This window comes from Anastrepha ludens, chromosome X (genome assembly GCF_028408465.1).
Source record: "Anastrepha ludens isolate Willacy chromosome X, idAnaLude1.1, whole genome shotgun sequence".
NCBI classification, from domain to species: domain Eukaryota; kingdom Metazoa; phylum Arthropoda; class Insecta; order Diptera; family Tephritidae; genus Anastrepha; species Anastrepha ludens.
Genome location: NC_071503.1, coordinates 25589571 through 25604637, shown reverse-complemented (window position 1 = coordinate 25604637; position 15067 = coordinate 25589571). Strand labels below are relative to the sequence as shown.

Genomic DNA, 15067 nt, shown 5'->3' with positions numbered 1-15067 from the left:
TTGGTTTCTCCGAGTTTATAGTTATACGGTCGATGCACTCAAAACCTAGTTTTGAGATTTGACCTAGGTATGGTTGAGATTTGCTTTTTATGATAATAATAGCCTTCGGTTGTGGTCATGACAAAAGTCCTATCATTACTCCCTCCACTATAAATACTTGTTAAAGATGTATTGCTATTAATGTATTCCAAATTTTGCGTCCTTTTTCCGCCTTCGACATATTTTTCTTCAGTCTTAGCGGTCGTTAAACATCTTACCTCCCCTACATTCATCTATTTCTTTTTCAGATCGCCCCCACGTTTTTGTTATCCAAATCTAATCTTATTCTTCTATCCCTCGGTGAGACGTAAACGTACTTGAGCTACTTACGTACTTTTTCAGAAACTCATCACATTTTTGTTTACTAACTCAACTGTGGTACATTTGATCAAGGGAACCAGTATACACGTTTTGCGTTTATTCGTTTCCACATACACAGCTGTGTGCACTTGAGTTAAAAACGTACACTCCTCTCTGGATATATAAGTATATTAAAGTAATACGATTTCGTACAACTTTTTCAGTTAATATTCGTGGAATTTTTTGTGTTACGCCTAATATTTTAATGTGTTTACGCAAAGTTACGGAATGACTACCATGTGCGAGTACGACTTTAAAATAAAAATGCAAGTTTCTTGTAAACTACTTTCGCGCTGTACCACCAGTTCTACTTTATAGATTTTTTGGTACGAATGAAGCTTTTCTATATGGCCATCGATTAACGATACAGGCGAGTAAAAGCAGAGAATGTTAATGCAATGAGAAGGTGCAAATGTTACTGTGAGCTTTTTTTAGTACAATTGAGATTTGAAAGATTTGAAGTAAGAGAATTTAGCACACCGACTTTATAGACACCTCACTGACTTTTGCCCACACAAAAATTAGAAACACCACACACCTTTCACCTCAACACACAACACATTTCTCACCTCGACATTAAACCAATTAAGTTTTTACTATTTTCGTATTTTTGAAATAATAAGCGAATACGTAAAATTTAATACATAATTTCTTTTTTCAATTACATTACATTAAAAAAAAAAAATTTGCACCGAGAATTGATGGCGAGTCACGTGGGGAGGATAAATACGCAGAGCGTTTATTTCTGCGCCTGCGTTGTGAACAAAAGGTTTTGTGCATGCGCGCGACGCGAATAAATTTTAATAAAGTTCTGAAAGTAATTCATGAAGTTTTTCATTACATACATTCAAAAATGAACGTATACTTCATATGTAAATAAATGATGGTATATGATAACATACATAAGTACATAATATGTATGTACATGTCAATAGGAGGTATTTGCATTCAGAAAAAAAGAACGTTTTAAGATAAATCAACACTTATTTTATATTTTATGTCAATTTATAGTTTATGTATTCGACAGCATTTACATACATATGTATGTGTGTACATTTGTATATGAAAAACAATAATGCACAAGCGCAAGAACATCATATCACATATGCAAGTATGCCCAAATAACCTTGACTTATGTATGTACACATGTCATAGCACATCACATTCTTACAAGAAATCAAATACACATACGCAATAGTGAACGAGTTTCTTCCTAACAAGTGCAAAAACAATTCTGCTCTATGTATGTATATATACCCACTTTATGTCCTAGCATATATACATACATATACGAGTATACCTACTTGCCTTCTAAACTTCCTACAAAATAATTGTATTCATATGTTACTACATCCATGCACGTTCATACATTCATGCATATATGCGCGAGTACAGCGCTCCCTTCTTGCTTCCGTGTACTTTTGTCTTTCACCAGTCGATATTCCTAATATTATACTTACAAAAACACAATACTTTGATAGACGCAAAAGCAACAGCAAGCGCAACGCGATGGCCGCTTTGCCACCACACATTCTAAAATGTTCTAGAACACAACAAAAACACATACCTCACATGCGCATGTCGCCCAAAGCTAAAATCTAAGCCTAGCGACTACAAAAACAAAATACATTCGTAGACGCAGTCGCAGCGGCCATGATTCTATCAGCGACGGCGCTGAACAATTTAGAACAAAAACAAAAAGTTCATTCATAAGTTAGAGCTCATATTTCAATTTCATTCATAAAACGAGCCGCCCATATGCCAATTTTCGCGACCATTCGAAAATAGTCAATATTGGAATATTTCGCGTGGAATTATTTGCCAATATTTGATAAATCTTAAATTTTTGTCATGTCGATTGGCCGCGGCTCCGTATGTATGTATGCACCCTTATATGTATGTAAATATGTCTTCTAACTGTGCGACAGTCGCGAGTTAATGCGACTTCCAGCGAATCACACATTGCTGTCCGCAAAGCCGCATATATGTACCTTATGATCAGAAAGTACCGGGAATGTTTAAATTAAACAAAACAGAGTTAAATTTAAGGCAAATTTATATTATCTCCTTCAAAATATGACCCGTCTGAAGCAACACACATGTGCCAACGTTTAACCCAGTCCTCCAAACACCCCCGGCAGGCCGATTTGTATTCTCTTTGATCAGTGCGATGGCGCGTTATCATCATGCAAAATCTGAGAATTGTTTGCTCACATTTCCGGCGGTTTGCAACACACAGCATCTCTCTAAGGTTTCAAAACGGATAAATAATATTCTCTATTGACTGTCTGGTCCGATGGAAGGTACTCATGGTGGACTATGCCTTGGCAATCGAAGGAAACAGTCAACATCACCTTCCCGGTTCTTTTTGCTCATAGGGTATACATATCCCATCTTTTCACTGACGGACAAGAAGACGGTCGCAGTTGTTGTTTTTTATATGCATACATTTTGCGTTCGTTGAAGGTTTGTATATATTTGTATACATATGCGTGTATGCGCGTTTGGCTTTCTGAATGCATCCATGGATATTAGAATATTTTCTCATCAATATGTGTATGTAAGTAGTTCAGATTTGACTGAAGAGATTAAATATAGGAATGCATATTCATATGATTGCCTTTATGGCTGTTTTACATATAAATTAATTCAAATGAAGTATGAATAATGTTATATAGAAAATAAATTTCTATATAACAGATATTAGAAAAACCTGAGTACACTATTTTAAATCAATTCTAATTAAACCAAATATAAAAAATGAAATAAAAATATCGAACAAAAAACTGTGTACAGGACTTGAACCTGAGTCAAACATGAGACTATGTACCGCATACACAACACGTCTTTCACGATTGCGCTAATCTACAATCACTAATGAAGTTTTCTAAATCACTCATTTATTCGATTCGCAGTTTTATACGCACATATTCTGCGTTAGTTGAAAGTTTGTATGCGTAATTATATGCATATGTATGTGTGTTTGCGCGTTTGGCTTTCCGGACGGTTATTAGAATGATATTTTCTCATCAATATAATTTGGATTTGATGAAATAGATTATAGACATATGTACATATTTTCTGTTTTGATTGATTTATATAAAAATCAGGTCATATCCAGTATGAACTATTTTATACCGAAAAGAAATTTCCATTTATAAAATACAAAAAAAACAGTATTTTTAAGAAATTTTAATTAAAATAAACTCAAGAATTTTACCAAACTTTCCTGGTTTGAATTGTAAAAAAAAATGTGCAAGAAAAAAAATATGATTTCAGGACTTGAACCTGAATTAAATACGTGCCAAAAAACAAAACGAATAATTCCCCCGACTTTAGCTTCTGCACCACAAACTAACTGCCGCGCGGCCTTCTTAATCGCAAATTTATTCGCGAATCTACAAATTAGTACTCGAAAAAAGCTCATTTAACATTTGCTCCTTCTCATTGCATTAACATTCTCTGGTAGTAGCGTCTTTGCAAAATGGAACCAGAAATGGTGCGTAGCTTAGCTAGCGCAAATTCTTAACCAAGTTTCTATTGCTGCTCTGGTGTGGATGCCTTGGCCAGCGGCGTAGTAAAAATGGCTGTTCTAAAGTTTAATTTGCTTTACACGGTAACTGCGGAATTAATAATTAACAAGCACAGTTACCAAAATTTTGTGTAGGATAGCTAACAGAGGCGTTTTATGTTTCCAGCTATGCAATTTTGCTATTAGCAAAATTAGTGAATATACTTTGTAAGCCACACATTTATGATGATGAGCCACAGTTTGATGTCAAATGTAGCAGCAAAACACTCTGAGTAGTTTCTCCATTGTAACAAAACATTCGCAGGCACAATTACACATGCACAGTTTGAGGTGAAATGTAGTAGCAAAAACACTGAGTAGCTGCTGTATGGTTTGTTGTTGCACTATTGCGCTGCGCAGATAATATTGAAATATTCAAAGTGGTGGTTTGTGTCTTCGTTGGAAAAATTTGAAATAAACACTTACCAACTAAATAAACCATCAAAAACACAAACCAAAAGAGAAAAGGGGCATAGAGAAAGGGCAACGCGTCACTTCCGTCAGCGTACACTTCCGTCAGCGTACGCCAGATTTTACTACCCATATTGTTTTCATACCGTGGGCCTTATATATCGTTTCTTAAGGAGTAAACTCCAAAAAAATACTTTTAAGGAATTAGAGCATTCGATTAAACTGCATTCGTTTATTATATTTAATTAACTTTATTTATATACAGATTTGAATAGCTAAATAGATACAACACTCCTTTCGTGTTTCCGGAACATCTTATAGGCTCGAAAGAAGTTAGACCATACTTTAATTAAAGGTGCGCTTTAGATTACTCGTGGCCTAGTTAAAGTCAGCTTTTTCGCTTCGTCGCCTCTAAAGCTAGAGCGACGAAAACATGTAAAGCTGGTACCAATCCTGGAAAATTAAACGAAATTTAAGTTTCTGTGTATGTTAAGGGAGTTAAAGTTATGCTTTTGATAGAAAAAAAGAAGCTTAAATATATTTCGATATTATAAAAGATTCGCGATTATTGCCAAAAAAAAGCATGCCTTAGTACACTTTTGCATCTGCGCCTCATTAGAAATTTGTGCCATAATTTATTTTGCTCTCAGTCAATTTCGTTGGCCATTGTGACAGACCATTTAGCTGCTCTACATACAGCAAATTCAGCTCGTTTGCCAACTATCAATCACAATAAGTAAATAATCTCAAGTAAACAATTAACTGAGGAAACGCCAGAACGCGTGTTTAACAGTAATTCTACTTAATACTTTACAGAGCAGTAGAAGTTTGCACAAGGTTATCTCTTGGCAGAACATGGCACTAAACTGAAATAAATAGAGTCGTTTTTATATTTTTCTATTACTATAACTGGAGTGTGCTCTAACTCAGGATTATTATGAAGCGCCATTGTCTTTTTTTCTGTTATACAGACTTACTCTTCTGTGTGAGGATAAGTATTGCAATTAGAAGTATTTTACCTCGTATATATGTAAGTAGTTTGGTGGGCATGTTTCGTAAAATATCTTGTTACTGTATTCGTTGCTGGAAGGCTGAATAAATGATATGGGTTTGGTTTGAAATTTATAAACTGATCGAACCCAAGCTCACTTACTTATAGGTGCATAGTCTTAGTCGAATTAGAGTTGGCTTGAAATATGTAACATATTATATATCAAATTAATTTAATTAAAACTGCACTTTGTTTTAGCCATAGATGAATAAGTTGTGTGTTGGACATGATTTCACCGATGCTACGTCACTTGGACGTAACTTTAAGTTCATAATTCTTTTGAAAATATGTTAGAAAATATTTCAAAATATTTTTTTCTTTCTACCTGCAGCGCACAAGCCAACTGATTTACGTATGATTGTATCTGAATAAACAAACCAGCTGTTTTATGTGTGCTCTAAGGATAGGTGGTATGTTAATAGATATACACATATATTGGACTCGAAGAACATGTCGAATTAATTAGCGGCTTATAGAAAAATATGAACCACTACTTAAAATAAATTTTTAATGATTCTTGTTTAAAAATAAAAAAATAAAATCTTGCACCAAACTATATTTATCAGTGGAATTAAATATTTTCCTCCTAAAGGGACATCACTATTTTTACAGCGTTGTCATTCCAGTTTACTACTTAACAACGCCCTTATTTTCCCGTATTATACTATGACTTTATATACAATATATAATTGGTGCGTACACCCTTTTCGGGTGTTTGGCCGAGCTCCTCCTCCTATTTTTGGTGTGCGTCTTGATGTTGTTCCACAAATGGAGAGACCTAGAATTTCAAGCCGACTCCGAATTGCAGATATTTTTTATGAGGACCTTTTTCATGGCAGAAATACACTCGGAGGTTTGCTATTGCCTCCCAAGGGGCGACCGCTATTAGAAAAAACGTTTTCTTTATTTTGGTCTTTTACCGGGATTCGAACCTACGTTCTCTCTGAATTCCGAATGGTAGTCGCGCACCAACCTATTCGGCTACTAAGGCCGCCTACGACTATACCTAATATAAAGTCGGTTTCATCTTGTTAGTACGTTGCAAATTAAGTCTGGATTTTGTGTTGGACTATCACTATGTGCCATAGAAGTTGAATAGTACCAGTCTCAATATCGAATCAAGTGCTATTGTGTTATTAAATTAAATCTGAACTTATTAGATTCAGCTAAACGAAGAAATAGAGTTGACTTTGGACGCTAATGCAAGTAAGTGCATATATAGCTGGAAAGGCAAATCAGTAGGAATTTGTGCTGGGGGAAACAATCATTGATCAGTAGGATCTCATCAACTACCGAAGCTCATGATAGTCGTCTTCCACTTTCGAACAAAACTTTGGCTTTGTTTACTTATTTACATTTGTATATACGAGTAGAGACACTCTAGTCTTATATGACAAGAATGTAGCGTATGCCCTCTACAGTTTTTATTAATGCTATAAGATGCTCAAATATAGAATTTCTTGCATTAATTTAACAACCTTTTCAGTAGTATCATTCACAACTCTCAAATGACGTATTCTCTTTTAGCTTCCAGAAAAGCAGCATTATTATCCCAAGAAGACACATTTTCCTTTAGAAAAGTGTCGTCGATCTGCAGTCGTAGTTTAAATTGTTTGCTCTTCTCCGATACGAAATCATCTAGTGTTTTGTCTGAAAAAATAAGAAAAAAAGTGGAATAACAAAAAAAAAAAATTAACAAAAAATTAAAAAATACCACAAAAAGTCAATTTAACTTACCAAAATCAACTTTTGCATCAGTTCTTCCTGCGATGGGTAATAACGTTTGCTAAAATCTGAGGTTTTGTCCCTGTTGAAGGTGCCAATCATTTTATTTTTAGTTAATTTATCAACTTTATTAACAAACAGTGAAAGAATGACTGTCTCTTCACATAAATACCACAATGTTTAACTAAACTTGCTTATTCAACATCTCCAAGGAGCGCAAATCTTGGTTAGATGATTTGATCGCCACTGTGCATTCGAGCCAAGCTTTAACATACAATATCACATCAAATAAGCAAACATGGTGTAGAGAATGTTTGTCCTTCGCAGTCATTCTGCACGCCATTTAGCGTGCCTGATGTATAGCTCCGGGGGGCCCTCTGTTTTAATTTTTCCTCTCTGTCTCCTGCTAAAAATATTACGCACAGTTCGACCAATTCGCGGTAGTCATCTCTTACTAGACCTTTAATTCTGCCTTAAAAAATATTAACAAAGCTCAAATGTCTGTCTTGGCGACACGTTCTTTTATGAAATGTTACTACAATCAATGTTTTTGCAATTTTCCCTGAGCTTTTTGAACATCGGAATATCTGGAATATCTCGGTTTCAAAGACAGCTTTCAGGACCAATCCATAAACATAATGACGACAGGCGAAAAGCAGTAATTCTCTTCCTAAAGGTTGCTCCGAAATAGCACAAGCTCCATTGAAACAGCCAGTATTAGAAGCGGTCGTACCGCAGTACTCTATTTGTACTTTATCGTGAAGGTTCCAGTCAAAGAGAGCTTTTGATACGGCCTTAGCTTGATGTTTTCTAGAAGAACTCTCTAGTTTTGATACTGCAAGAAGCAGTTCTTTATCGTCAAACGAAGCAATAACTGGCAAACGTTCTTCTCTTGACCTTCGTACATCCAACCCGGTTACGAGTTTTCCATCCCAATGGATTGTGACCACTTCGGGTACATTGTTTTGGAAGTCAGATATTATTGCTTCTGCCCTTGATTTTCTAGTTTCAGTTCGAATATGCTGTAGGATTTGTTAATAGGGAAATCATCGCTAGTCAGATCAAGCGCTTCTATCACTGCATTAAGAATTTAAACGGAGTCTCTAATGCTTAACTGGCATCGATCTAAAGCTGCAACTAGTTTAGGTGATAGGAGATTCTTTCTACCTCTTTTTGAAATTTGGCCATGGCAGGGAATGTCCTGCACGCTGAGTTTAGAATTCAAGATCTTTTGTTCATCTGAATATTCTACACTTTCTATGTTATTTGTGGTGAAGTAGATGCAACAGCCAGTAATTCTCTTGGTCCTTTTCTTCCAGTCGTCGTCGTCTAGATTTTTCTTGGTTTTCCTCCAATTTTTTGTTTACACCACCTAAGCATCCCGGACGACTTAGCTCTCTCTGTTCCACTAAAAAATAATTGATCTTCCCCTATTACTCTAAGAGCTGGTAAGAATTTTTGAGCAGTATTTGAGGCACAATGAAAATCATCTAGAATACTTCTTTCATGTTATCTAAATACAGAAACGCAGACCTGGCTAAGGGGTGGCGGGGCTAAACCAACCCCTAAATTAAAAAAAAAAAAATTAATTGTGTATGAAAAAAATGTTTTTGAGGCACTTTGAAAATTTAATATGCTCAAAAAGACAGAATGTTCTGATGTGACTTTCTATCTGCCGGGTGTTCGACAATATTTTCATGAGTGCGAGTGAACAGCGCTATGCTTAGACTTAAGTGTGAGTGAGATCGTATATCGACAGCTCTCTGCGTCGAATAATACTGCAATGAGATTGGCTCTGGAGAGATCACGTAATTTAAAGTTTTCATGCTGTTGTCAAATAGTAATTTTGAAAGAAAGAAGTCCAACGGTGTCGTTGACGTTTAGGTGTGGTTCACATTCAACATCGGCCCTTGAAATTTCACCACCCTTTATAAATCAACAAGTTTCTTTACGCAGTTAGGAAATACCTTTGTTGGAACTTTTGCTTTTTCCCCATATATGAATAACTCCCTAACCACAAGATTTGCACTTTCACTAACAGTGAGTTCAACCTGACGATTATTGTAAAATAGTACCTCTCTCAAGAACTTGTCGACTAGATGGCAGTTTTGCACCATTTTTTTGATAGCTAGGCAATCCGATCAGGAAAATATTTTGTTTGTCACTCCCTAGTTCCACTGACATGTTTACACACTAAACAATGGAGCACTAATAATCTCAAAAATCATAAATAAAGCATTTAGTTACAAGTCACAGCGCAGTACTCATTCAACTTGTATGGACAAGTTTAAATCGCAAGTGTGTACGGGTTATCGTTTATCAATAGAGGTAATATTTTTTTCTAGACAATATAGGGTTATTACGAAACTTTTAAGAAGGTATGAGTAAAAGAATATTGATCTTGAAATTTAAGGGGCACCCTATGGAGTACATGCAATTTTATGCGAATTTCCTTCTGATGATTGCGGAATCTTAATTTGTACTTCATCTTACAGCTTTAGGTACATTCGTATCGTTTTAATTAGAAGCTCGTTATCCTCACAAAACTCCACTTGATTAATAGGTGAAGTAAAAAGTTCAGAATGTTTTCCGCTATATGTCTTTAGTGATCCAAATCTCAAGATGTTTATAGCGTGCGATATATATACCATCTCACGATGTACTAGAGATGGGGGGGATGGATAAGTCCAAGCGCTCAGTCAGGAAGACTTTTGTTCTAAAATGTGGCATACACTTGTGCTTAGAGAAGCCCCTTGTATGTTGCAGTATTAAAAATAAAGGTAAATAAACGTGGTAAAAAAGAAAATTCTATACCTTTTTCAGTACCACTTCAATCAAGGTGAAAAAACGGAACAGGCGGCCAAAAAATAATGCTGCTTATGAATGCAACACCAAGCAGTATTTCTCACGATTCTATTCGGCTGGTCTAAATCGTCGAAAATGTGGATAAATTCATTCGGCTAGCCATACGTTTTTAGGTACACAATACTATTTATTGAATTAATTTGCATATAGACAAACATTAAACGCACCTCAAAATTCTACATAAAAGTATTTTAGGAACATGACCAAGGCCGTTACTAAAATGTATATGCATACAAACAAACACTACTTAAACTTGCTGTAACTAAACGTAAAAGAAAAAAATAGTAATAAAGGTATCCTAATTGTAATTTATCTGAAAATGTATCGAAAATATTAAAATGTAGCGACCTTACTTATAAAACATGCTTTATTTCTTAGTGTTAAGTATAAGTAATGATGCAATCGTAAATAGGGTGAAGCATATTTAATTATACTTATAAATATTATAAATAAATCAGAAATCATAAAACCCAGAACTAATCGTTATAAAATAGCAAAACATTGTTATACGAATGAGCTTTATAATAATTTACCAAAAAATCGGAATTTACGGAAGCTGAAGTTAATTTGAGATATGTCATTGCGAAACAAATAAATGCAACTCACATACCTGCAACAAATGTGCCTTGCCAGTATAGAAATCTAATAAAATTGGCTAGTCTTTATGTGTCTTACACATTTTGGAAGTGGCTTCCTACAGTATTTAAAAAGTACATATATTATATTTCTCTTCGTTCCTACCCCACTTTTAACTTTTATTTCTACACTAGCTCTTTTGTGTATTCTAACACTTTTTTAATTGTAATAGGACGCGAAAACCAAAAAACAATATGGTAGTTCTTGTTGTGGAAATTCTACATGCTTTGGGTGTTGGCTTGAAACCTCACTTCAGCTCCATTTATCTGATCTTTCCTATGTATTTCGCCTCATTTAATTTGTGTAATTGCATATTATGTACATAAGTATGTTTTACATAAAGGCCAAATAGGTCTGCAAATAAAGGGTTTCCCAATAACAGGTATTATTTTGAATAACCCGAGATCATCGCGAGATGATTAACGATTTTTTATGGCCGTAATTGGATGGTATTGATCTGGACAACAAGACGGCGCTACGTACCACACAAGCAACCAAACCATTGATCTTTTACGGGAAAAGTTTCCGGACCGTGTTATCTCTTGAAGAGGTGATCACAATTGGCCACCGAGATCTTGTGATTTAAGACCTTGTGACTTTTTTCTTTGGGGCCACGTGAAAGAGAAGGTCTACGCCAACAGCCCAGGGTCGGTTCAAGACGTCAAAGATAGAATTCGTGAGGCTATCGAGGACATAGCCACTTTGCTATTGGGTTATGGAAATTTTTATGAAAAGGATATTGTCCTGTAAGCGTGGTCGTGGTGGTCATTTGCCTGATGTTATTTTCCACTATTAACGGCATACCTTCCTCTTTATAATGAAATAAACATCCGATCATTTATTTTGTAATAAAAAATAGCATTTTTCTTTGAATATCAAAATAACACCTCTTATTGGAGAACCCTTTATAATTCCTAAAATTATCTTGGCACCAGCTCTCACCTAAGTTGCTCTTACATATGTTGCTATCAGGGTAATCTAAAGGAAACGTGCTACCTCGACAGAGTTGAACAAAACAGGTTTGAAATGAATTAGGTTGAGTGTATACATGAATAGGTGATTAGTATCCTGCAAAACTTCTTCACATCTAGGAGTATAACCCGCGAAAATATGCCTAATGGCGTGGTGTTACGTGGGATAATTACAGCTCCTTGTCTGTGATAGGTGGGTGGCTGGTCTCCGTAACGGTATTCATTGGGCGAGAGGGCAAGAATACCATACGAGTATAGCTTGTGCTTCGGTGGGACTACTGACGTAGTGCGCTGGTTACAATTGCACAAACTATGAGCGTCATGGAGGTGTGTAAACTATGTCCAAATAACGGGAGTTCAACCGCAGCTGTGGATTAAGCGTGCAGTTTATGGCAGGTTAAGTGGCTAAAGAAAATGTGGGTCCACAACAAACATGGTCAATTTAGCAGAGAGCTCTGCAATGAAGGGAGGAGAAGGTGGGGATTTTTCGTTGAATAAAGTTGAGGCAAAGTCTGAGCCCTTAGAAAAGACGTATAAAGTGACAATTCAAAGGTTGGTCAAGAAATTTCAAGAAACTGATTCTGCCGAGGATAGAAAAAGGACTGGCGGAACAAAAATTGGACGTTCTGTTACTGAATATTCCTGCAGTAGCGCACAGTGTGGCTGAACAACTTTCAACATCGATATATCGACTTTCTCAACAACGGGCTCTCTTGAATTGTAGACGTACTCTTGGTGGACATTTAAATGATGTAATTTTTCATCTATAATTTTTAGAAGCCATATTTTTGAACAAAAATAGTGAAACCTCAAAAATTATAAATCTTTACATGTTTTATTTTAAAACAACATCTAGCTGCATCTTTTGAAATGCCCTTCATTATGACATTAAGTGGGACGTGTTGATTTGGCCCCTAAATGGGGGGAGAAGGGAGTAGGACGCAAAGACGCTAATGATTGTAGAAGGAAGCTATTCTCTCCCCGTGAGCATGGCTAAAGCGGTGTAGGAAACATCATAACTAATTACTTGTATTAGGATACATACTATAAGATGACCGTTCTTGTTGCTTATTAATGTATCATACATATTATTATATTTTGTGTTTATTTTCAGTTTAAAGAACGAAAATTACGCAGTATCCCAAACCGGAATATCGACAAAAAAAAATTAACCCACGACTACTTGTTTGCGGACGCACTTCTTTATATGAGGCGGAGGTATGAGAGTATGGAGGAAATTAGGACTGAATATGAGTATTTCTTCGCATTATTGCAATCAAATATTTATGCGCCTGGGTGATATAGATGAGGTCTAATTGAACATTTTAAAATTAGTGTAAAATTTGTATTTCTAATTCTAAATTACAAGACAATGCTATGAAAGAATCGTCATTGAGCCCAAAAACTGAGAACCGGTTATTTTAGAACTATAAGGTGTAAAAGATGTATTATTCACTAACAAATGCGTAAGGGAAAGTTGTCGCTTAGGATTAAGAGTTGGTCTCCGGGATCCTTTGATCAAAGATGGTATTAGTATTTTTTTTAAGTACACGATATTATTTCCGTTGGTATAACAATTGAATAAACACTATTTTTTCAAAAAATCACCATTTAACAAATCTTTAAGACGACAGTTTCAGAATTTTACAATTACAATTTTTGACGTGATAACGACTTATAATTCGATGCAGCCGGCTGCACACACCAAAAAATGCCGCGGGACATTGTTCATGCGGCGTTATCTTGCTTACGCGACGTTACTTTGCTCATGCAGCGTTATCTTGCTCATGCGGCGTTACCTTGCTACAACTGCAAACGAGAGCGCGGAACGAACGACAAAGAGGCACAATCGGCCCCCGCGTTCGACAACGCTCGACATTTGGCTCCCTCCTACTTGAGTGAGCATATATATGTATGTATATTCCTGTGTGCATGGTAATGAGCCATTTCTCTATGAGGATTATTAATTTGATTTACTTGAAGAATTTAAAATAAAACCAATTGTATCGTTGTTGTATTGTTGTTTTAATGTTTTTATTATTAATTTATTATTATATATGAAGGAAAAAATGTATGGTAAGATATACCACATACCTCATAAGATATGTTGTATACTAATATATGTATATAAACATGCATACATACATATACTTTGGTGCAATTTTCATAGTCTAATATACATATGTCCTATGCCAATGCATATAAACATGCATACATACAATTTCGCGCAATTTTCAAACAAAAAGAACAAATCTATATGTAAAGATGTATACAAATCATATTAAATGTACGAATCTATTCTCTACGCAAGCAAATGTAAGCTAATGTAAACTACATTTTTTTACACTTGCGTGTCACTCTTTCCCTCCCATTTCTCTCCGGCAGCCATATTAATTAATTTCGTACTGTTAACTTGTGGTGAAGCAATTTCTGAGTTGAATTTCTTACCCGTGTTTTGTTAGAGCCCAAAATGAGGAACGGGCCGGGACTGTGCCTTCTCTATGAGTTTACGTTCTCTGATAAAAATATGTAGACTAACGTTGAGAATAGGACGATGATAGGAAAAGTAGGAAATGAAAGGGAGTTTCACAGTTTACAATTCTATTTAAACAGGTTAGAGGCGTACGGATCATCAGAGCCTGGCTAAATATTAAATTGTAAACCTAAAGTCAAGCTTATTTTATTATCAAATATTAAATGCAGCAGCGAATGAAGTAGCTATTGTTATTGTTGTAATGACTGTTTACTTCGGTAGAACATAATGTTTCCCATGAACGCGCTAGCACGCGTTAACTACTCCCCCTGTAAAAACTGAGGTGTCCTCAACTTCCCTTATAACTCTTTCTACTACTTAGGTACAATGGATGCCATTTGAAAATTGTGATTACTGTGAAGGATGCAAGAAAGGTACTTTTGATTTTTTTCCTGACCTTCAACCGTTTAATCGTTGATTACCACTAATCCACCATCAATCTCCTCTAGGGGAGCAATATGGTCGGATGGTATAGACTTGCATGCAGCGGGTGGACGACTCAATAAGTTCAGTAAGCATGAGTTCATTGTGTTTGTAAATCGACAGATTGCTTTGGATGTCGTTTCTTTCGAGTCGTTAAGTTGGTGATATTCGCTACATTCGGCTATCGTACTGGCTTCTAACATTATTGTTCTCTGATTCTGAATAACTGGACTAAGTTTGTTACATATTTGGCTTATGATAGGATATTTAATTACAAAGTAAATATTTTCCTTATTTTGTAAGATTTTAAGAGCTGAAGCGGTCAACAGATCGCCAATAGAAATGTTGGCAGAGTGCCCTTTAGCAATAAGTTTAACAGATTCTTTGTCATTTAACCAAACAGGATTTATTATTTGTAATTTACCTAAAGTAACTGAATAGATAATTGTCTCAAGCTTATCTATAATGTGCCTATTTCTGGA

The 15067-nt window shown here is 35.6% G+C and overlaps 1 protein-coding gene across 1 annotated transcript in view; it reads left to right on the top strand.

Moving 5' to 3' along the window:
* Positions 1–13621, top strand: part of LOC128869304 (tau-tubulin kinase homolog Asator-like) — a 161076-nt gene extending 147455 nt beyond the window's left edge. Inside the window, exon 7 of the mRNA XM_054111833.1 lies at positions 12744–13621. Within this exon, the coding sequence (XP_053967808.1) occupies positions 12744–12748 (5 nt within the window). The 3' untranslated portion in view covers positions 12749–13621. The remainder of the gene's footprint in view (positions 1–12743) is intronic.
* The last annotated feature ends 1446 nt before the right edge of the window (positions 13622–15067 follow it).